Source organism: Galleria mellonella, unplaced genomic scaffold (genome assembly GCF_026898425.1).
Source record: "Galleria mellonella isolate WM207_F2 unplaced genomic scaffold, CSIRO_AGI_GalMel_v1 utg121, whole genome shotgun sequence".
NCBI lineage: Eukaryota > Metazoa > Arthropoda > Insecta > Lepidoptera > Pyralidae > Galleria > Galleria mellonella.
The window spans coordinates 1,322,738-1,346,398 of record NW_026441983.1 but is presented as its reverse complement, the minus strand read 5'-3'; the positions used below and the strand labels follow the sequence as shown (position 1 = coordinate 1,346,398).

Genomic DNA, 23,661 nt, shown 5'->3' with positions numbered 1-23,661 from the left:
GTACTTGAGTGTTGAGCCTGCAAACGCATGGTAAGCGCTTAGAAATACAAATTGATTAGCGACTTTTTGTAACAAATAAAGTGTATAATAGTGCTGATTTGCTTTTGTACTAATGTGATCAATCTATGTTTTACAAGTTATATCAGCGTCAATATGGATACCTAAAAAGTTAACACAATGAGTTTCCTTAATTTTCCCACCATATAATTAATATTTATATTATTCAGAATTTTATTTTTAAATGTCATAAAATTAATTTTATCTATGTTCATCTTCAGGTTATTAGCTTCTAGTCACGAGAATATGTCTTTTAATGAGTTATTTATATCCTCTTCGTAGAAGTTGGGATCGTCATTGGTAAAAATTGCTGTGCTGTCGTCAGCGTATAGAATCATTGAAGGAGTAATAGTATTAGGTATATCGTTAATGTTAATTGGAAACAATAATGATCCTAATATACTACTTAAAGGTACCTCATACTTTACAGTTCTCTGTTCCAACTGATATTCGTTTCTATTCTAGTCATTTCTGTGATTTGTTTCTTACCTTGTAAATATGATTTTACAAGGTTAAGTACATTTCCTCTGATTCCATATATCTCTAATTTTTCAACAAGGATATCATGGTCTACATAATCGAAGGCTCTAGTCATAGTCATAAATAACGCAGTTGTATTCTTTTTATTATTTGGATCACTCATATTTTTTTCTAAGAATTTATAGATGGTTAAATTTATTGACTTTCTCTTTCTAAATTTAAATTATTCATCTAAAAGTATTTTAATTTTCTCGAAGAAATCATACATAGATTTGTAAATAACTGTTTCAAAATTTTTTGATATTATTTGTATTAGTGTAATAGGTCTAAAGAATTAAGTAAAGTATTCTTTTATTTATTCTGCTATTCTTTTCTGCTATTCTATTCTGCTATTCTATTCTGCTATTCTATTCTATTCTTCTATTCTATTCTAATTGGATTTTTCTCTATCATTCTCAATTTACCATTAAAAAATACCATTTCTCAATTTCTTTACATCTATACCTGTATAAGAATTGATTTTTTGTATCTTTTTAGGCGTAAGGGTCATTTTGCTCGATGACACATTGTTTAATTTATTTTTTTCATTGGAAAACAAAGATCATATAGTAATTTCAAATCATCCCTAAAAGCATTGTACGCTTTTTCTGGGTTGTCGTTTTTATATACCGTAATAAATGAGTCTTTTAATATTAAAACAAACTAGTTAACAGTTCTTAGAAACTATATAGTTTCTAAGAAGTTATTATTATTTATTGTAGTTTTTAACTAGTTTGAAAAAGAATGCATTAATAAGATTGATTTTCATTTTCGTGGGTCTGTTAGATATATATTATAATTATTTTATGTTCTGTCATATCTATAGCACTACATTCAAACACTCCGTTGCGATTACATTGATTTACAAATGTATATTTTTATATTTTTGATTCCTATGGACATACGACACATGATCCACCTTTTCTATTATACCTGGAAAACTTGCAGCTAATTTGAAATTCGGCATTTTTAATAATTTGATGTTCTCAATCGTCATATTATGTTCGGTAATGTATACAACATCCAGGAGTGTTTTATTACTATCATATACCTTAAGTTGCAAGCGTTATGTTTGACATATCACGTGATTATATGGTATATATTGTGGAAAGCAACAGATGTCATTGTACATAATACGTAGATGTGTGTATAACGTAACAAAGTTTTGATCTATTTATATAATATGAATTTTACAATCTATATGTATATTTATTTATTAATCCATGTAATAATTTATAAATAAAAATTCATTTACGCCTCATATTTTTTGTATTTATTATACATATATTTTTAGTTTTGTTTTCTCGAAGAATGTAAACGTCAATATTATCGTGCATTTATAAGTTTGTGCCATATCACAACTCTATTAATCAGGTGAAAAGGGATCGTTAGTAATGCCATTGCTATAGAGTTTATTATTAGGTCGATCTCCGCACGGTGTCCTCTAGAAACTATGTTGGTTAATTTTTAATTATGTTACGCTGGCTTGCTTTCATCCTCACCAATCATCCCTCACTGATACTCCGTCAGCGTATACCGATAGCACACGCAGGATTACCATTCCATCGTCATCCATTAAAAAACCTGTTAAGATACCTCCCGAAGGGAGACTCACATTGTACGAGAATATTAATGACTGAATATTTGAAACACTATTAGTTCTCAATTATTTCGCTCGGAATTTGTTACGCTTAAAGCATCGGTGTGTTAAGCATCTTTTTTGTTTGAGGTTACACTTCTTCTCTGCGAGTATTGTTTCTTGCCAGTTACAGAATCATAGTTTCATCCTAGTACGGTAGGTATATTAAGTATATGATTGGAATACAAGATTTCCTTTTGTAATTTGTATTTCAAAAATTTAATCTTTTATTGTTTTATAAATTGTCAGTACAACTTTGAACACGAACCTACGTTATCATTCCTACGAAGAATTCACAATATTATTGGTCCTTTTACCGTTCAAGTGTTGGAAATGATACTCGCACGTTCCCAAAATGGTAAGTCAAATGGATGCGCCTTCGGAGGGAGGTCACGTGGAGCTCTCACCCAGGTGTCGGGGTGGCAGTCACCCCTGCATCGAGAAAATCCACAGGAAGTATGGTAAAGGCTAGGCTTTTAGCGGCCCAGGCGGGGCACGCACGCCGGCTCGCTGAGTTAGAACGTAAAGCTGCGGATACAGAGCTACGCGCACAGCTCGCCGCTATAGAGGCTGAGAGTAGCGGCTTACCATAAATCTGCTGCATCTGCTCTTAAACAACATCATACTTTACCTATTCATACCTGTAAGTAAATAAAGCAGGTTAACAACATGATGCTATTTATTGGGTTCTGTGACTGAAAAACGACTGAGAGAACAAATTCAGTAAAATATTTAGGAATATAGATAGATGAAAACTTTTCTTTTGAAACACAACTGTCCTGCCTATCAGCACGACTTAAACGATCTACTCCTCTCGATATTTGTACACATTGTATCAAAAATTTATTAAATTCATATCGAGCAATAGAATTATACTTCAAGAATGATAAATGGTGTATCATTGTTTAATATAGGTATTGACGATATAGAGTAATATGTCAAATAATGTCTAATATAGAAGAAGTCTGCTCGACCGTGTATCATACACGTGGACGAGTTGTAATAAAATAAGATTCAAATTCAAACCTTGTATTATAACAGCTCCATTGCTAGCAATATACTGTATCAGATCGACTTCCGCGCGGTTTCCCCTGGAGACCATCGTGGTTATTTCTCATGGAATTCTTCATGATGGGCTAACTGACTTGCTTTCATCCTCACCAATCATCCCTCACTGGTGTCCCACCAGTGCATACTAATAGCGCAGGTGGGGTTATCATTTCAATTTCACCCATTAAAAAAGTCATTTTTTTAGGAACGTTACAAACGCACGACTAAATTGGCGTTTACATTCTTCGAAAAAATACAAATAATATAAGGCGTAAATGGATTTTTATTCATTAATTATTACATGGATTAATAAATAAATATACAGATAGACTGTACAATTCATATTATATAATAATAAATAGATCAAAACTTTGCTACGTTATACACACATCTACGTATTATGTACAATGACATCTGTTGCTTTCCACAATATATACCATATATTCACGTGATATGTCAAACATAACGCTTGCAACTTAAGGTATATGGTAGTAATAAAACACCCCTGGATGTTGTATACATTACCGAACATAATATGACGATTGAGAACATCGAATTATTAAAAATGTCGAATTTCAAATTAGCTGCAAGTTTTCCAGGTATAATAGAAAAGGTGGATCATGTGTCGTATGTCCATAGGAATCAAAAATATAAAAATATACATTTGTAAATCAATGTAATCGCAACGGAGTGTTTGAATGTAGTGCTAAAGATATGACAGAACATAAAATAATTATAATATATATCTAACAGACCCACGAAAATGAAAATCAATCTTATTAATACATTCTTCTTTAAACTTGCAGAGTCACTGAGTAAATTATGGTTTAAGGATAAAAAAATAATACTATGCGGAGACTAATATAGACATCTTAAAAAATAAGTCTATCTCTAAAGAATTTAAACAAGTGCTAGTTTCATACAATCTCAAATCGACCACAAATGAAGCTACCTGATTATGCAGCGGAACATGTATAGACAATTTTACCCATAATATAAGAGACTCTAAGACAACCATACTAGATCTAGGACTATCAGGCCATACTGCACAATTAATGCAATGCTCAGTCAAAAAGAACTTTCTCATGAACTATTGGTATAAATGGATAAGAGATTATAGCATAGAAGATATAATTTAATTTAAAAACTATATTAATGTAGTTATACACTCATTTATTACGGTATATAAAAACGACAACCTAGAAAAAGCGTACAATGGTTTTAGGGATGATTTGAAATTACCATATGATCTTTGTTTTCCAATGAAAAAAAAAATTAACAATGTGTCATTGAGCAAAATGACGCACTAAGGGCCTAAAAAGATACAAAAACTAAACTCTTATACAGGTATATACGTAAAGAAATTGAAAAATATTATTTTACTGATTACACTAAAACATTAAAAAAGATTATAAAATCGACAAACAAATAAAAACGGTATGTAATAACATCAACAGTGTAAACAACAAATCAAACTAAATGTTTCTGTAATCAATCCGATATTTAAAAAGAATGATAGAGCAAAATCCAATTAGAATAGAATAGAATAGAATAGAATAGCAGAATAAAATAGAATACTTTACATAATTTTATAGACCTATTACACTAATACAAGTTATATTAAAAAAATTTAAAAGATTTATGATTTCTTAGCGAAAATTGAAATACTTTTAGATGAATAATTTGGATTTAGAAAGAAAAAGTCAGTGAATTTAGCCATCTATAAACTCTTAGAAAAAAATATGAGTGAACCATATAATAAAAAGAGTACAACGGCGTTATTTATGAATATGACTAGAGCCTTCGATCATGTAGACCATGATATCCTTGTTGAAAAATTAGAGATAAGAGAGATAAAAGGAAAGGATCAAAGGAAATGTACTTAACCTTATTTACAAGGTAGGAAACAGATAACAGAAATAACTAGAATAGAATCGAATATCAGTTGGAACAGAGAACTGTGAAGTATGAGAGGTACCTCTAAGAAGTATATTAAGGCCATTATTATTTCCAATTAATATTAACGATCTACCAAATACTATTACTCCTTCAATGATTCTATACGCTGACGACAGCACAGCAATTTTTACCAATGACGATCCCAACTTCTACGAAGAGGATATAAATAACTCATTAAAAGACATATTCTCGTGACTAGAAGCTAATAACCTAAAGATGAACGTAGATAAAATTAATTTTATGACATTTAAAAACAAAATTCTGAATAATATAAATATGGCGGGAAAATTAAGGAAACTCGTTGTGTTAACTTTTTAGGTATCCATATTGACGCTGATATAACTTGTAAAACACAACTTGATCACATTTGTACAAAAGTAAATCAGCACTTCTATGCACTTTACTTGTTACGAAAAGTCGCTAATCAATTCGTACTTCTAAGCGCTTACCATACGTTTGCAGGCTCAACACTCAAGTACGGAATTCTTTATTAGGGAAATTCCTAGGGTAGGGGAAAAGCCTTTATAAAGAATAAAAAGGAGCAAGCCATATTATAAGAAATTAAAATTTTTGACATTTCCCTCACTTTACAGATTACAAAAGATTTTGTCATATTATTCGAGTCACAAAGACTTTAAAAATCTAATAATATACGATCTGTAATACACATATTTAAATAGATAAATTATTATTATTATTATTGTTATTTGTGCCTCTAAACTTTATTTTGTCTTACAAATACTTACCTACCTACATGAATTATACATTTAATACGACTTATCATCAGCATGTATCAACAAATGCTTTTTCAATGTTGATTTTCTGTTAAAACATTTGCTACATACATCACAACCATATGGCTTCTTTCCACTATGTGTCGACAAATGCTGTTGCAAATTTGATTTTCTATTAAAACATTTACTACATACATCACAACTATATGGCTTATCACCAGTATGTATCAACAAATGCTTTTGCAATGTCGATTTTCTGTTAAAATTTTTGCTACATACATCACAACCATATGGCTTCTTTCCACTATGTGTCGACAAATGCTGTTGCAGATTTGATTTTCTATTAAAACATTTGCTACATACATCACAACTATATGGCTTCTTACCACTATGTATCAACAAATGGTCTTTCAATCTTAATTTTATGTTAAAACATTTACTACATACATCACAACTAAATGGTTTCTCTCCACTATGTGTCGAAAAATGCACTTGCAGTGTTGATTTTCTACTAAAACATTTACTACATACATCACAACTATATGGCTTCTTACCACTATGTGTCGACAAATGCTGTTGCAAATTTGATTTTCTATTAAAACATTTACTACATACATCACAACTATATGGCTTCTTACCACTATGTGTCGACAAATGCTGTTGCAGTGTTGATTTTCTATTAAAATATTTACTACATAAATCACAACTATATGGCTTATCACCAGTATGTATCAACAAATGCTTTTGCAATATTGATTTTCTATTAAAACATTTATTACATACATTACAACTATATGGCTTCTTACCACTATGTGTCGACAAATGCTGTTGCAGTGTTGATTTTCTATTAAAACACTTATTACATACATCACAACTATATGGCTTCTCACCAGTATGTATCAACATATGCCGTTGCAAAGTAAATTTTTGTTTAAAACATTTATTACAGACATCACAACTATATGGCTTATCACCAGTATGTATCAACAAATGCTTTTGCAATATTGATTTTCTATTAAAACATTTATTACATACATCACAACTATATGGCTTCTTACCACTATGTGTCGACAAATGCTCTTGCAGTGTTGATTTTCTATTAAAACACTTATTACATACATCACAACTATATGGCTTCTTACCACTATGTATCGACAAATGTCGTTGCAATGTTGATTTTCTGTTAAAACATTTACTACATACATCACAAGTGTATGGCTTTGCATTAGACGAATATATTTCCTGTTTATTATGGACTGACATATGGCATTCCAGTGTATTGTAGGAGTTAAATGTCTCACTGCATACCTCACATGAATAAACTGTATCACATGATATTCTTCTCCTCTGGTGCTCAGATTCAAATACATTACGCTCCTCATCTTCATTATGTGGAACTCGTTCAGAATCAGGTGTTGAATGTTCAGTACTTCCAAAGGTGGTCCCTCCTTGTACAACTGTAGGTTCTGTTTCGGCCTCTTTCTCCTTTACATAAGCCTCATAGAGATTCAAGAGCTCATTTGTCTCATTATCAACTCCCACTCCGACTATGCCATGCTGAAACTCATCTTGTTCAATCAACGGTTCCTGTGTGGCATTCATAACATTGGAGTAGTCTGGACGCTCTTCATGATGTGGAGTTACCTGTTGTGTGGTGTTGTCGGAGACATGCAAATCCTCATTTTGTGTTGCCATATTTGATCTGACATGCACTGTGGATACTACGAATACATATGACCTGTACCCCTATGGTTAGGTTACCCACTGAATATGTTGTGACATCATGTATAATAGTGGAAACCTAGTAAAATAGTTCTAAGGTCGACTCGTGTTTATTAAAGAGGGTATACAGGAAGTTTGCTGGATATTTACGTCTCCAGAACGAGTCTCTTAAACATGACACTGCAACAAATAGTTGTAAAAATAACAACCGATTGCCAGAGAAGGAATATAAAAGAGAATTACTTGTAGACTTAAACCAGCGTCAGTCTATCTGGCGCAGGTTTAAGTCTACAAGTAATATATATCGTTCTACTGGCCGGTATTACTTTTGTTATTATCGAGTCGAAGAAATAAAGCACACACAAAATGCACAAGGAATAAACAGTAGAATATGTCGAAAAAGTCAGCAGTGTAGTAAGATTAGAGAGGCTGTGACTGTCTAAAGACGAAATCTTTAGTCTGAGGACAGGTAAGAAACTCTTGTACAGATATGTGTACGTTAGTGTTTTGACAAGGGGCTTATATCTACCCTACAGAATTTTTACCAATGAAAAATGCTCGTGTGTGCGTTGCGGATTTTTAAGTACTGCTACTTAAAAATACATAACATATGAAGTAAAAGGGAGGTACGAATATTGAATTATAATTGTTAGTAAAATAGTTTTACTAATAAAAAAATGATACTGTTCAAAAAATATTTATAATCATATTTTTTAAACATTTCATCACTATTTTGATATATGAACAAGTTTATTATTAATAAAATAACAATATTCTTAGAATTTAGTGCATGGCTCATTATTATCTGGCAACCCCACACCCTGCTGTCACTGAATAGAAATTTTTTTCTACTTTACATATACTTTTAAATTTTTTTTCCATTTTAATAAATTTTATTTCTTGTGTTTATTTATTGTATTCGATATTAGATTTTTTATTTTGTATATCGGATTATAGTTGTATACTAGAGTTTACTCGCGACAACCGTTTGTTGGTATTTTAATGGATATTAGACCATAGTACTACAATGCAGATTACTCGCATCAACAACAAAATGTACTTATACAGTTATCAGCCATATCCATTCCTAAATTTGGAAAAACAAATATTGAACGGTATGGTCGTTTTAACGCATAATTTATAGGTATTTATTACATAAATTAAAATTTTTATATTGTCATAAATTTTATATAATTTTTTTAATAACATGGTTCTTTTTTTTTAATAGACAAAGTATTGTGTTTACTCTTACATTTACTTTAAGGTGTTTTACATAGATACATAGGCTGCAATAATCGAAATACATGTTTTAAAATTGAGTTGGTTGTAAAGGATTATGTTTGTGTTGACAGGTGTAAGAAAATATGGATAATTACAAACAATGCTAATAACATTTTATGTTTTGGAAAATCAGTAATTTCAGACAAATAAATATTGTGTGCTGTCATAATTAAAGAAGAATGGATTTTTTGTAATATCCAATTATTGATAGTTGATATTTTTCTGAGAAAAATAATGTATCTAATATATATTATACAATTATGTTGTCTTTCAGGTATTGCATGAAAGTTGAAAAACAGAATTGATTCCAACAGCAACAGTATGTGACTAATCAAGAGTCAGCATAAAAGCTCTAGATATCCTCGGTGTCGTAAAGAAGACAATAGAAGAAGAATAAAATTGAAAATATTTTTTTTATAAACAGATGTTAATTCCAGCAAGTGTTCTACTGTAGATCTAGAACCAATAACTGCTGGCGCAACGGCTGCGATAGAGCAGGCGTCTGGTGAAGTTCAGGCATGACCATATGTCTGTGGGTTTATATGTAAATGTTTCTAATAATATAATGAGATACACAGAACTCTAAATTATGTAAACACACATTTCATGCATTGTGTAGAGGTATACTCTTTGGCATTTAATAAAATATTAAATGGGGAAGATTGAAGAATGGAGTTTAAAAATAATGTATTGTCTAATCTTTCTCAAGTGGACTTGGATTTTTCTATAAGGGAGGAGGAAGGGTTCCAAACTAAATAAATTTTAATTTTTTATGTGAAATATTCACAAATCTACAATTTTCGGATATTTCGTTTACTTGTGCTACATGATCTTGCTTCTTGCCAAATTTCATGATTGTAGGTAGGTATTGCACCAGTGAGATGTGATTGGTGAGGATAAAAGCGGGTCATTTAGCCAATCAAGAAGAATTCCGCATCTATTCAAGAATTCCATAATGAAATCGCCCACCTGCGCAAATTGTGCAAGGGCTCATACCGCCAACGACTGGCGCTGCCCGGTCTATAAAAGGGAGGCGCGCCGTCGGAACATTGCACCGACCACGCTGATGCCTCCCCTACCGACGGCGGCGCCGGACAAGTGACAAATCGTCGGCAGGGGGCGCAGAAAAGCGCCCACTGCCCCCACGACGCGCACCGCCACCACCAATATCGCGCACAGCGCGACACAGCTGCCCTCCGCTAACCAACTCGCGCCGGTTTGCAGGCTATCGCCCACCTGTCGCTCAATTTTGCTGTAACGACATCAGAGCTATCATGGATAGCGACAAACCGATCATTTTAGCGGCCGACCACAACGCGAAACTCATCGCCTGGCACCATATTATCGAACAGGCGACCGCACACGACACTAACCTGCACCGACTCTGCCGACAATTGTCCACGAGGCCACCACCCGTGTTACCACCGCCCGTTGCTAGACGCGACGGGCACACGTCGTTACGCAACCAAGGACAGGGCGGACATTCTGTCCGAACACCTACAGGTGTTCCTACTGAAACTGCATACAGATGTTGTATCTCTGTGCATATTCTATAGAATTTATTATGGGGAGTGCTTTGAGAAATTGTTCGGATTAATACTGTGCTACACCGCTGCCCCCGAGAGTTAGGAGGCGCGTCGGCTGGCACCGGGGCGCTAGTATGCCCAGACGTCGACCTATCTTACTCGAGAAAGAGAGCACTTTGTACACAGTGGGCGCACAAAGCACGATCATTTTATCGAAATGACAAAATATTTGAAAGTATCCCCACTATTAGTTCAAAATTATTCCGCGCAGAATTTGTTGTGTTAAGTATTTTTTTTTCTGTTTGAGGTTACACTTCTTCTCTGCGAGTATTGTTTCTTGCCAGTTACAGAATCATAGTTTCATCTTAGTAAGGTAGGTATATTAAGTATATGATTGTAATACAAGATTTCCTTTTGTAACTTGTATTTTAAATATTTTATTCTTTTATTGTTTATTGATTTATAAATTGTCAGTACTTTGAACACGAATCTACGTTATCATTCCTACGAAGAGTTCACAAAATTATCGGTGCTTCTACCGTTCAAGTGTTGGAAATAATATTCACACGTTACCAAAAAGGTAGGCCGTAGAATAAAAACGGAAATAGCATGAATCACAGCAAGAGTGGACCATACCGAAACTCTGCGCATAAAGATCAAGGGACGCCGGAGGTTCGATGTGCGTCCATCAGTCAAATGGATGCCCCTTCGGAGGGAGTCCACTTGGAGCTCTCACCCAGGTCTCAGGGTGGCAGTCACCCCGCATCGAGAAGATCCACAGGGAGTATGGTAAAGGCTAGGCTTTTAGCGGACGAGGCAAGGCACGCTCGCTGGCTCGCTGAGTTAGAACGTAAGGTTGCGGATGCTGATCTACGCGCACAGCTCGCCGCTATAGAGGCTGAGTGTAGCGAACATGCAAACTCGTATGCAAGTTCGTGTATGAGTCGCAAACAGGTTGAAACGTGGTTGAATAACAACCAGGCTGATGGCCCGTTAGCAGAAGACCCGCACGATCAGCAACACAGGTGACACAGAAAGCCCTGGGACACTAATGCCGGGGCATTACTGCACCAGGGGTCCCTGTGTCATACTCTTTAGGGTTACCATTTCATTCTACTACTTCTCACAACTCTGTCAGTGATCTCCAAGAATTACGTAGAAGGAACCTAAGAACAAGGGATTACATAGAAGGAATAGTGTATAGAAAATACGTATATAAAATGTTTGTTCACTTTTTTTATACAACTTAGAATGGCAATCTAGCTGACGGCCCACCTGATGGAAAATGATAACCGTCGCCTATAGACATGAGCAGCACCATGGACATAACAGAGTATATTGTTTCACCCATTATACCCCCCATGGGTTGCCATTCCTGAGGACTCAGGTGTACGCGGACAGCTTTCTACTATAGAAGCTGAGTGTAGCGAACATACAAATTCGTATGCAAGCTCATGTATGAGTCGCAAACAGGTTAAAACTTGGTTGAGTAACAACCCGGGTGATGGCCCGTTAGCAGAGGAGCCGAACGATCGACAACCCGGCAATAGTGGCCCAGGGGTCCCTATGTCACCCTCTTTAGGGTTGCCATTTCATCGTGGAGTTGCCAGATGATAATGAGCAATGAACTAAATTCTAAGAATATTGTTAATTTGTTAATATTATATAATATTGTTAACTTGTACCTATATCAAAATAGTGATGAAATGTTTAAAAAATATGATTACAAATATTTTTTAAACAACAGCATTTTTTTATTAGTAAAACTATTTTACTAACAATTATAATTCAATATTCGTACCTCCCTTTTACTTTATATGTATTTTTAAGTAGCAACACTTAAAAATCCGCAACGCGCACACGAGCACTTTTCATTGGCAAAAAATTCTGTAGGGTAGATACAAGCCCCTTATCAAACCACTTACATACACATATTTGTTTATTCCTCGTGCATTATTTTTGTGCGTGCTTTATTTCTCCGAATCGATAATAATAAACGTAATGCCGGCCAGTAGAACGATACATATTAATTGACTTAAACCTGCTCCAGTCTAATTATTCTCTTTTATACTCCTTCTCTGGCAATCGGTTATTATTTTTATAACCACTTGTAACAGTTTCATGTATAAGAGACTCGTTCTGGAGACGTAAATATCCAGCAAACTTTCAGTGTGTATCCTCTTTAGCAAACACACTCGTGTTTGCAACCTCAGAACTATTCCACTGGGACTACATCAAAACCCGATGACCACTAATGTTACAACACGTTCAGTGAGTACCTTGACCATAGGGGTACAGGTCGCATGTAATCGCAGTGTTCACAGTGCATTGAAAATCAAATATGGCTACACAAGATGAGAATTTGCATGTCTCCGACAACACCCAACAGCAGGTGACTCCACATCATGAAGAGCGTCCAGACTACTCCTATGTTATGAATACCACACAGGAACCGTTGATTGAACAAGATGAGTTTCAGCATGGCATAGTCGGAGTGGAAGTTGATAATGAGACAAATGAGCTCTTGAATCTCTATGAGGCTTATGTAAAGGAGAAAGAGGCCGAAACAGAACCTACAGTTGTACAAGGAGGGACCACCTTTGGAAGTACTGAACATTCAACACCTGATTCTGAACGAGTTCCACATAATGAAGATGAGGAGCGTAATGTATTTGAATCTGAGCACCAGAGGAGAAGAATATCATGTGATACAGTTTATTCATGTGAGGTATGCAGTGAGACATTCAACTCCTACAATACACTGGAATGCCATATGTCAGTCCATAATAAACAGGAAATATATTCGTCTAATGAGAAGCCATACACTTGTGATGTATGTAGTAAATGTTTTAAACTAAAATTTAATTTACAACGTCATTTGTTAATACATACTGGTGAGAAGCCATATAGTTGTGATGTATGTAGTAAATATTTTAGTGATTCATCAACATTGCAACGGCATTTGTTGATACATACTGGTGAGAAGCCATATAGTTGTGACGTATGTAATAAATGTTTTAAACTAAAATTTAATTTGCAACGTCATTTGTTGATACATACTGGTGAGAAGCCATATAGTTGTAATGTATGTAGTAAATATTTTAGTGATTCAACAACATTGCAACGCCATTTGTTGATACATACTGGTGAGAAGCCATATAGTTGTGATGTATGCAGTAAACGTTTTAGTGATTCATCAACATTGCAACGTCATTTGTTGATACATACTGGTGAGAAGCCATATAGTTGTGATGTATGTAGTAAATGTTTTAACAGAAAATCAACATTGCAACGGCATTTGATTATACATAATGGTGATAAGCCATATAGATGTGATGTATGTAGTAAACGTTTTAGTGATTCATCAACATTGCAACGACATTTGTTGATACATACTGGTGAGAAGCCATATAGTTGTAATGTATGTAATAAATGTTTTAAAGTAAAATTAATATTGCAACGTCATTTGTTGAAACATACTGGTGAGAAGCCATATAGTTGTGATGTATGTAGTAAATGTTTTAGTGATTCGTCAACATTGCAACGACATTTATTGATACATACTGGTGAGAAGCCATATAGTTGTGATGTATGCAGTAAATGTTTTAGTGATTCATCAACATTGAAAAAGCATTTGTTGATACATACTGGTGAGAAGCCATATAGTTGTGATGTATGTAGTAAATGTTTTAACAGAAAATCAACATTGCAACGGCATTTGATTATACATAATGGTGATAAGCCATATAGTTGTGATGTATGTAGTAAACGTTTTAGTGATTCATCAACATTGCAACGACATTTGTTGATACATACTTGTGAGAAGCCATATAGTTGTAATGTATGTAATAAATGTTTTAAAGTAAAATTAACATTGCAACGTCATTTGTTGAAACATACTGGTGAGAAGCCATATAGTTGTGATGTATGTAGTAAATGTTTTAGTGATTCGTCAACATTGCAACGACATTTATTGATACATACTGGTGAGAAGCCATATAGTTGTGATGTATGCAGTAAATGTTTTAGTGATTCATCAACATTGAAAAAGCATTTGTTGATACATACTGGTGAGAAGCCATATAGTTGTGATGTATGTAGTAAATGTTTTAACAGAAAATCAACATTGCAACGGCATTTGATTATACATAATGGTGATAAGCCATATAGTTGTGATGTATGTAGTAAACGTTTTAGTGATTCATCAACATTGCAACGGCATTTGTTGATACATACTGGTGAGAAGCCCTATAGTTGTAATGTATGTAATAAATGTTTTAAACTAAAATTAACTTTGCAACGTCATTTGTTGAAACATACTGGTGAGAAGCCATATAGTTGTGATGTATGTAGTAAATGTTTTAGTGATTCATCAACATTGAAACGGCATTTATTGATACATACTGGTGAGAAGCCATATAGTTGTGATGTATGTAATAAATGTTTTAATAGAAAATCAACATTGCAAGAACATTTGTTGATACATACTAGTGATAAGCCACATAGTTGTGATGTATGTAATAAATGTTTTAGTCAAAAAGCAAATTTGACACAGCATTTGTTGATACACACTGGTGATAAGCCATATAGTTGTGATGTATGTAATAAATATTTTAACAGAAAATCAACATTGCAACGACATTTGATTATACATACTGGCGACAAGGCATATAGTTGTGATATATGTAGTAAATGTTTTAATAGAAAGTCAACATTGCAAGAGCATTTGTTGATACATATTGGTGATAAGCCATTTAGTTGTGATGTATGTAGTAAATGTTTTAGCAAAAAATCAACATTACAACGGCATTTATTGATACATACTGGTGATAAGACGTATTAAATGTATAATTCATGTAGGTGTAAGTATTTGTAAGACAAGATAAAGTTCAGGGGTACAAACAGCAATAATAATAATACCAATTTATCTATTCAAATACGCGTATTACAGATCGTACATTATTAGATTGTTGAAATCTCTAAATCTTCTTTTAATATAAATACTAGTACACTGTCATTATTGTAGACTTATGTATTACAATGCATTAATTATAATTGATTATAGAAAATTATTATTATTATTAATATTTATTATATTTAGAATTTTGTTTTTGTTTTTTAAATGTCATAAAATTAATTTTATCTATGTTCATCTTTAGGTTATTAGCTTCTAGTCACGAGAATATGTCTTTTAATGAGTTATTTATATCCTCTTCGTAGAAGTTGGGATCGTCATTGGTAAAAATTGCTGTGCTGTCGTCAGCGTATAGAACCATTGAAGGAGTAATAGTATTAGGTAGATCGTTAATATTAATTGGAAATATAATTACCCTAATATACTACTTAGAGGTACCTTACACTTTACAGTTCTCTTTTCCAACTGATATTCGTTTCTATTCTAGTCATTTCTGTGATTTGTTTCCTACCTTGTAAATATGATTTTACTAGATTAAGTAAATTTCCTCTGATCCCATATATCTCTAATTGATTCCTTCCTTCAACAAGGATATCATGGTCTACATGATCGAAAGCTCTAGTCATAGTCATAAATAACGCAGTTGTACTCTTTTTATTATCTGGATCACTCATATTTTTTTCTAAGAGTTTATAGATGGCTAAATTTATTGTATGTATTTGTTTTCTCGAAGAAATTATATATGGACTTGTAAATAACTGTTTAAATTTTTTTTTTATATAACTTGTATTAGTGTAATAGGTCTATAGAATTATGTAAAGTATTCTATTTTTTTCTGCTATTCTATTCTATTCTATTCTATTCTAATTGGATTATGCTCTATCGTTCTTTTTAAATATCGGATTGATTACAGAAACATTTAGTTTGATTTGTTGTTTACACTGTTGATGTTATTCCATACCGCTTTTGAAAAAAATCTATTTTCGCCTCATATTTTTTGTATTTTTTCGAAGAATATAAACGCCAATTTTGTCGTGTGTTTGTAACGTTCCTAAAATAGACCTGATAGAGTTATCAGCTCGACCTCCACGCGGTTCCCCCTGGAAACCACTGTGGTTATTTCTCATGGAATTCTTCATGATGGGCTAACTGACCCGCTTTCATCCTCACCAATCACATCTCACTAGTGCACCGCCAGTGTATACTGATAGCGCAGGCGAGATTATGATTCCATTTTCACCCATTAAAAAAACCTTTTTCATATGAACACATGGAGAAATCAAGTTAAGATTAGTATCATATACTTAGATCTGCAATCTCTTAAATCAGTGAAAAAATTAAGATTCTAAATCGACCCAATCGAAAGATATGGCTGTTTGTGTTCCATTTATATTGTATATTTTGACATTCACAAAGTGAAACAAAATCTATTGACCTATAATCATGAAATTTGGCAAGAAGCAAGGTCATGTAACACAAGTAAAGAAAAAAATTCAAAAATTGTAAATTTGTGCATATTTCACAAAAAAAAAAAACAAATTAATTTGTATGGAACCCTCATTATGCAATTCATTCATTAAACACTGTTTTTACTACAAACACATTTTTCATACAAATGTGAAAAGTTGAAACCATTACATAAGTTTTATTTTCTCTATAACAGTGTGGACACTTTAATAAAAAATCCAAGTCCACTTGAGAAAGATTAGACAATACATTATTTTTAAACTCCTTTCCTCAATCTTTCCCATTTAATATTTTATTCAATGCCAAAGAGTATACCTCTACACAATGCATGAAATGTGTGTTTACATAATTTTGAGTTCTGTGTATCTCATTATATTATTAGAAACATTTACATATAAACCCACAGACATATGGTCATGTCTGAACTTCATCAGACGCCTGCTCTATCGCAGCCGTTGCGTTAGTAGTTAGTAGTTCTAGATCTACAGTAGAACACTCGCTGGAATGCACATCTGTTTATAAAAAATATTTTTAATTTTATCATTATCACTGAGTTGAAATTTGTCTTCTTCACGACACCGAGGATATCTAGAGCTTTTATGCTGTCTCTTGATTAGTCACATACTGTTGCTGTTGGAATCAATCCCGTCTTTCAACTTTCATGCAATACCTGAAAGACAACATAATTGTATAATATATATTAGATACATTACTTTTTATCAGAAAAATATCAACTATCAATAATTGGATATTACAAAAAATCCATTCTTCTTTAATTATGACAGCACACAATATTTATTTGTCTGAAATTACTGATTTTCCAAAAAATAAAATGTTATTGGCGTTGTTTGTAATTATCCATTTCTTTTTTTACACATGTCAACACCAACATAATCCTTTATAACCAACTCAATTTTAAAACATGTATTTCGATTATTGCAGCCTATGTATCTATTTAAAACACCTTAAAGTAAATGTAAGAGTAAACACAATACTTTGTCTATTAAAAAAAAGAACCATGTTATTAAAAAAATTATATAAAATTTATGACAATATAAAAATTTAAATTTATGTAATAAATACCTATTAATTATACGTTAAAACGACCATACCGTTCAATATTTGTTTTTCCAAGTTTAGGAATGCATATGGCTGATAACTGTATAAGTACATTTTGTTGTTGATGCGAGTAATCTGCATTATAGTACTATGGTCTAATATCCATCAAAATACCAACAAACGGTTGTCGCGAGTAAACTCTAGCGTAACAACAATAATTCGATATACAAAATAAAAAATCTTATCACATTTTTTATTTTCGAATACAATAAATAAACACAAGTAATAAAATTTATTAAAATGGAAAAAAAAATTAAAAGTATATGTAATGTAAAAAAAAATTCTATTCAGTGACAGCAGGGCGTGAGGTTGCCAGATAATAATGAGCCATGCACTAAATTCTAAGAATATTGTTATTTTATTAATAATAAACTTGTTCATATATCAAAATAGTGATGAAATGTTTAAAAAATATGATTATAAATATTTTTTAAACAGTAGCATTTTTTTTTATTAGTAAATCTATTTTACTAACAATTATAATTCAATATTTGTACCTCCCTTTTACTTTATATGTATTTTTAAGTAGCAATATTAAAAAATCCGCAACGCACACACGTGCTTTTGTATCATTGCCAAAAATTCTGTAGGGTAGATACAAACTCCTTGTCAATTCACTTACGTACACATATCTGTACAAGAGTTTCCTACCTGTCCTTAGACTAAAGATTTCGTCTTTAGACATAGTCACAGCTTCTCTAATCTTACTACACTGCTGACTTTTTCGACATATTGTACTGTTTATTCCTTGTGCATTTTGTGTGTGCTTTATTTCTTCGACTCGATAATAACAAAGGTAATACCGGCTACTAGACCGATACATATTATTCGTAGACTTAAATCTGCCGCAGTCTACCTATTCTCTTTTATATTCCTTCTCTGACAATCGGTTGTTATTTTTACAACCACTTGTTGCAGTACCTTGTATAAGAGACTCGTACTAGAGACGTAAATTTCCAGCAAACTTTCAGTGTGTACCCTCTATAGTAAACACGAGGCGACCTCAGAACTATCCCACTAGGACTACGTCAAGACCTGATAACCACTGTGTTTTAATGATGTCACAACACGTTTAGTGGGTACCCTGACCACAGAGGTACAGGTCATATGTATTCGCAGTGTCCACAGCGCATGGCAGATCAAATATGGCTACACAAGATGAGAATTTGCATGTCTCCGACAACACCCAACAGCAGGTGACTCCACATCATGAAGAGCGTCCAGACTACTTCAATGTTATGAATGCCACACAGGAACCGTTGATTGAACAAGATGAGTTTCAGCATGGCATAGTCGGAGTGGTAGTTGATAATGAGACAAATGAGCTCTTGAATTTCTATGAGGCTTATGTAAAGGAGAAAGAGGCCGAAACAGAACCTACAGTTGTACAAGGAGGGACCACCTTTCGAAGCACTGAACATTCAACACCTGATTCTGAACGAGTTCCACATAATGAAGATGAGGAGCGTAATGTATTTGAATCTGAGCACCAGAGGAGAAGAATATCATGTGATACAGTTTATTCATGTGAGGTATGCAGTGAGACATTCAACTCCTACAATACACTGGAATGCCATATGTCAGTCCATAATAAACAGGAAATATATTCGTCTAATGTAAAGCCATACACTTGTGATGTATGTAGTAAATGTTTTAACCATAAATCAGCATTGCAACGGCATTTTATTATACATACTGGTGAGAAGCCATATAGTTGTGATGTATGTAATAAGTGTTTTAATAGAAAATCAACACTGCAACAGCATTTGTGGATACATAATGGTAAGAAGCCGTATAGTTGTAATGTATGTAATAAGTGTTTTAATACAAAAGCAACACTGCAACAGCATTTGACGACACATAGTGGTAAGAAGCCATATAGTTGTAATGTATGTAATAAGTGTTTTAAAAGAAAAGCAACACTGCAACAGCATTTGACGACACATAGTGGTAAGAAGCCATATAGTTGTGATGTATGTAGTAAATGTTTTAACCATAAATCAACATTGTATCGGCATATGTTGATACATGTTGGTGGGAAACCTTATAATTGTGATGTATGTAATAAGTGTTTTAATAGAAAATCAACTCTGCAACAGCATTTGTCGACACATAGTGAAAAGAAATCATATAGTTGTGATGTATGTAGTAAATGTTTTAATACAAAATCAACATTGCAAGTGCATTTATCGACACATAGTGGAAAGAAACCTATTAGTTGTGGTATATGTAGTAAATGTTTTAACAGAAAATCATCATTGAAATACCATTTGTTGACACATACAGGTGATAAGCCATATAGTTGTGATGTATGTAGTAAATGTTTTAATACAAAATCAACACTGCAAGTGCATTTGTCGACACATAGTGGAAAGAAACCATTTAGTTGTGATGTATGTAGTAAATGTTTTAAGATAAAATCATATTTGCGACAGCATTTGTCGACACATAGTGGTAAGAAGCCATTTAGTTGTGATGTATGTAGTAAATGTTTTAATAGAAAATCAACACTGCAAGTGCATTTTTTGACACATAGTGGAGAGAAACCATTTAGTTGTGATGTATGTAGTAAATGTTTTAATAGAAAATCAAGATTGAAATACCATTTGTTGACACATAGTGGTAAGAAGCCATATAGTTGTAATGTATGTAGCAAATGTTTTAATAGAAAATCAACTCTGCAAGAGCATTTGTCGACACATAGTGGAAAGAAGCCATATGGTTGTGATGTATGTAGCAAAAATTTTAACAGAAAATCAACATTGCAAAAGCATTTGTTGATACATACTGGTGAAAAGCCATATAGTTGTAATGTATGTAGCAAATGTTTTAATAGAAAATCAACTCTGCAACAGCATTTGTCGACACATAGTGGAAAGAAGCCATATAATTGTGATGTATGTAACAAATGTTTTAACATAAAATCAACATTGAAAAAGCATTTGTTGATACATACTGGTGATAAGCCATATAGTTGTAATGTATGTAGTAAGTGTTTTAACAGAAAAGCAACATTGAAAAAGCATTTGTTGATACATAATGGTGAGAAGCCATATAGTTGTGATGTATGTAGTAAATGTTTTAACCAAAGATCAAATCTGCAACGGCATATGTTGATACATACTGGTGATAAGCCGTATTAAATGTATAATTCATGTAGGTGTAAGTATTTGTAAGACAAGATAAAGTTCAGAGGCACAAATAACAATAATAATAATAATAATTTATCTATTTAAATATGTGTATTACAGATCGTATATTATTAGATTTTTAAAGTCTTTGTGACTCGAATAATATGACAAAATCTTTTGTAATCTGTAAAGTGAGGGAAATGTCAAAAATTTTTATTTCTTATAATATGGCTTGCTCCTTTTTACTCTTTATAAAGGCTTTTCCCCTACCCTAGAAATTTCCCTAATAAAGAATTCCGTACTTGAGTGTTGAGCCTGCAAACGCATGGTAAGCGCTTAGAAGTACAAATTGATTAGCGACTTTTCGTAACAAGTAAAGTGCATAGAAGTGCTGATTTACTTTTGTACAAATGTGATCAATCTGTGTTTTACAAGTCATATCAGCGTCAATATGGATACCTAAAAAGTTAACACAACGAGTTTCCTTAATTTTCCCGCCATATTTATATTATTCAGAATTTTGTTTTTAAATGTCATAAAATTAATTTTATCTACGTTCATCTTTAGGTTATTAGCTTCTAGTTACGAGAATATGTCTTTTAATGAGTTATTTATATCCTCTTCGTAAAAGTTGGGATCGTCATTGGTAAAAATTGCTGTGCTGTCGTCAGCGTATAGAATCATTGAAGGAGTAATAGTATTAGGTAGATCGTTAATGTTAATTGGAAACAATAATGACCCTAATATACTTTTTAGAGGTACCTCATACTTTACAGTTCTCTGTTCCAACTGATATTCGTTTCTATTCTAGTTATTTCTGTGAACTGTTTCCTACCTTGTAAATATGATTTTAAGTTAAGGTTAAGTACATTTCCTTTGATCCCATATATCTCTCTAATCTCTAATTTTTCAACAAGGATACATGATCGAAGGCTCTAGTCATAGTCATAAATAACGCCGTTGTACTCTTTTTATTATATGGTTCACTCATATTTTTTTCTAAGAGTTTCTAGATGGCTAAATTCACTGACTTTTTCTTTCTAAATCCAAATTATTCATCTAAAAGTATTTCAATTTTCTCTAAGAAATCATAAATCTTTTAAATTTTTTTAATATAACTTGTATTAGTGTAATAGGTCTATAAAATTATGTAAAGTATTCTATTTTAATCTGCTATTCTATTCTATTCTTTTCTATTCTATTCTATTCTATTATAATTGGATTTTTCTCTATCATTCTTTTTAAATATCGGATTGATTACAGAAACATTTAGTTTGATTTGTTGTTTACACTGTTGATGTTATTCCATACCGCTTTTGATTTGTTTGTCGATTTTATAATCTTTTTTAATCTTTCAGTGTAATCAGTAAAATAATATTTTTCAATTTCTTTACGTATATACCTGTATAAGAGTTTAGTTTTTGTATCTTTTTAGGCCCTTAGTGCGTCATTTTGCTCGATGACAGATTGTAATTTTTTTTTTTATTGGAAAACAAAGAACATATAGTAACTTCAAATCATCCCTAAAAGCATTGTATGCTTTTTCTGGGTTGTCATTTTTAAATACCGTAACAAATGAGTGTTTAATGTAGTTTCTAAGAAGTTAATATTATTTATTACAGTTTTTAACTATTTTAAAGAAAAATGTATTAATAAGATTGATTTTCATTTTCGTGGGTCTGTTAGATATATATTATAATTATATTATGTTCTGTCATATCTTTAGCACTACATTCAAACACTCCGTTGCGATTACATTGATTTACAAATGTATATTTTTATATTTTTGATTCCTATGGACATACGACACATGATCTTTTTCTATTATACCTGGAAAACTTGCAGCTAATTTGAAATTCGGCATTTTTAATAATTCGATGTTCTCAAACGTCATATTATGTTCGGTAATGTATACAACATCCAGGGGTGTTTTATTACTGTCATATACCTTAAGTTGCAAGCGTTATGTTTGACATATCACGTGATTATATGGTATATATTGTGTAAAGCAACAGATGTCATTGTACATAATACGTAGATGTGTGTATAATGTAACAAAGTTTTGATCTATTTATTATTATATAATATGAATTGTACAGTCTATCTGTATATTTATTTATTAATCCATGTAATAATTAATGAATAAAAATCCATTTACGCCTTATATTATTTGTATTTTTTCGAAGAATGTAAACGCCAATTTAGTCGTGCGTTTGTAACGTTCCTAAAAAAATGACTTTTTTAATGGGTGAAATTGAAATGATAACCCCACCTGCGCTATTAGTATGCACTGGTGGGACACCAGTGAGGGATGATTGGTGAGGATGAAAGCAAGTCAGTTAGCCCATCATGAAGAATTCCATGAGAAATAACCACGATGGTCTCCAGGGGAAACCGCGCGGAAGTCGATCTGATACAGTATATTGCTAGCAATGGAGCTGTTATAATACAAGGTTTGAATTTGAATCTTATTTTATTACAACTCGTCCACGTGTATGATACACGGTCGAGCAGACTTCTTCTATATTAGACATTATTTGAC

The 23,661-nt window shown here is 32.7% G+C and overlaps 3 protein-coding genes across 3 annotated transcripts; 2 read left to right on the top strand and 1 right to left on the bottom strand.

The window, feature by feature from the left end:
- Window positions 1-5,991: 5,991 nt before the first annotated feature.
- Window positions 5,992-7,653, bottom strand: LOC116413143 (zinc finger protein 493-like). Its single transcript, XM_052897963.1, has 2 exons — window positions 7,267-7,653; window positions 5,992-6,111 (listed from the first exon to the last, which is right to left on the bottom strand). Exons 1-2 carry the CDS (start codon window positions 7,651-7,653, stop codon window positions 5,992-5,994), a joined length of 507 nt encoding a protein of 168 aa, XP_052753923.1.
- A 5,150-nt stretch (window positions 7,654-12,803) lies between these two features.
- LOC128201314 (zinc finger protein 708-like) lies at window positions 12,804-15,161 on the top strand. The gene is made up of 3 exons (XM_052897951.1): window positions 12,804-13,445; window positions 13,593-14,244; window positions 15,108-15,161. The coding sequence occupies exons 1-3, from the start codon at window positions 12,829-12,831 to the stop codon at window positions 15,159-15,161; spliced, it is 1,323 nt and encodes a 440-aa protein (XP_052753911.1). The 5' UTR covers window positions 12,804-12,828.
- Window positions 15,162-18,829: 3,668 nt separating this feature from the next.
- LOC128201650 (gastrula zinc finger protein XlCGF26.1-like) lies at window positions 18,830-21,175 on the top strand. The gene has a single exon (XM_052899242.1). It carries the CDS (start codon window positions 19,134-19,136, stop codon window positions 21,129-21,131), a length of 1,998 nt encoding a protein of 665 aa, XP_052755202.1. The 5' UTR covers window positions 18,830-19,133; the 3' UTR covers window positions 21,132-21,175.
- The last annotated feature ends 2,486 nt before the right edge of the window (window positions 21,176-23,661 follow it).

Excerpts from the sequence above, each read along its gene's own strand:
- LOC116413143 (XM_052897963.1), bottom strand. The coding sequence starts at position 7,653 with ATGGCAACACAAAATGAGGATTTGCATGTCTCCGACAACACCACACAA. Across the intron at positions 6,112-7,266 it reads ATACAGTTTATTCATGTGAG|CATTTGTCGACACATAGTGG; the intron begins GTATGCAGTGAG and ends AATTTGCAACAG.
- LOC128201314 (XM_052897951.1), top strand. The coding sequence starts at position 12,829 with ATGGCTACACAAGATGAGAATTTGCATGTCTCCGACAACACCCAACAG. Across the intron at positions 13,446-13,592 it reads GATTCATCAACATTGCAACG|TGATTCAACAACATTGCAAC; the intron begins GCATTTGTTGAT and ends TAAATATTTTAG. Across the intron at positions 14,245-15,107 it reads ATAAGCCATATAGTTGTGAT|AAAATCAACATTGCAACGAC; the intron begins GTATGTAGTAAA and ends ATATTTTAACAG.
- LOC128201650 (XM_052899242.1), top strand. The coding sequence starts at position 19,134 with ATGGCTACACAAGATGAGAATTTGCATGTCTCCGACAACACCCAACAG.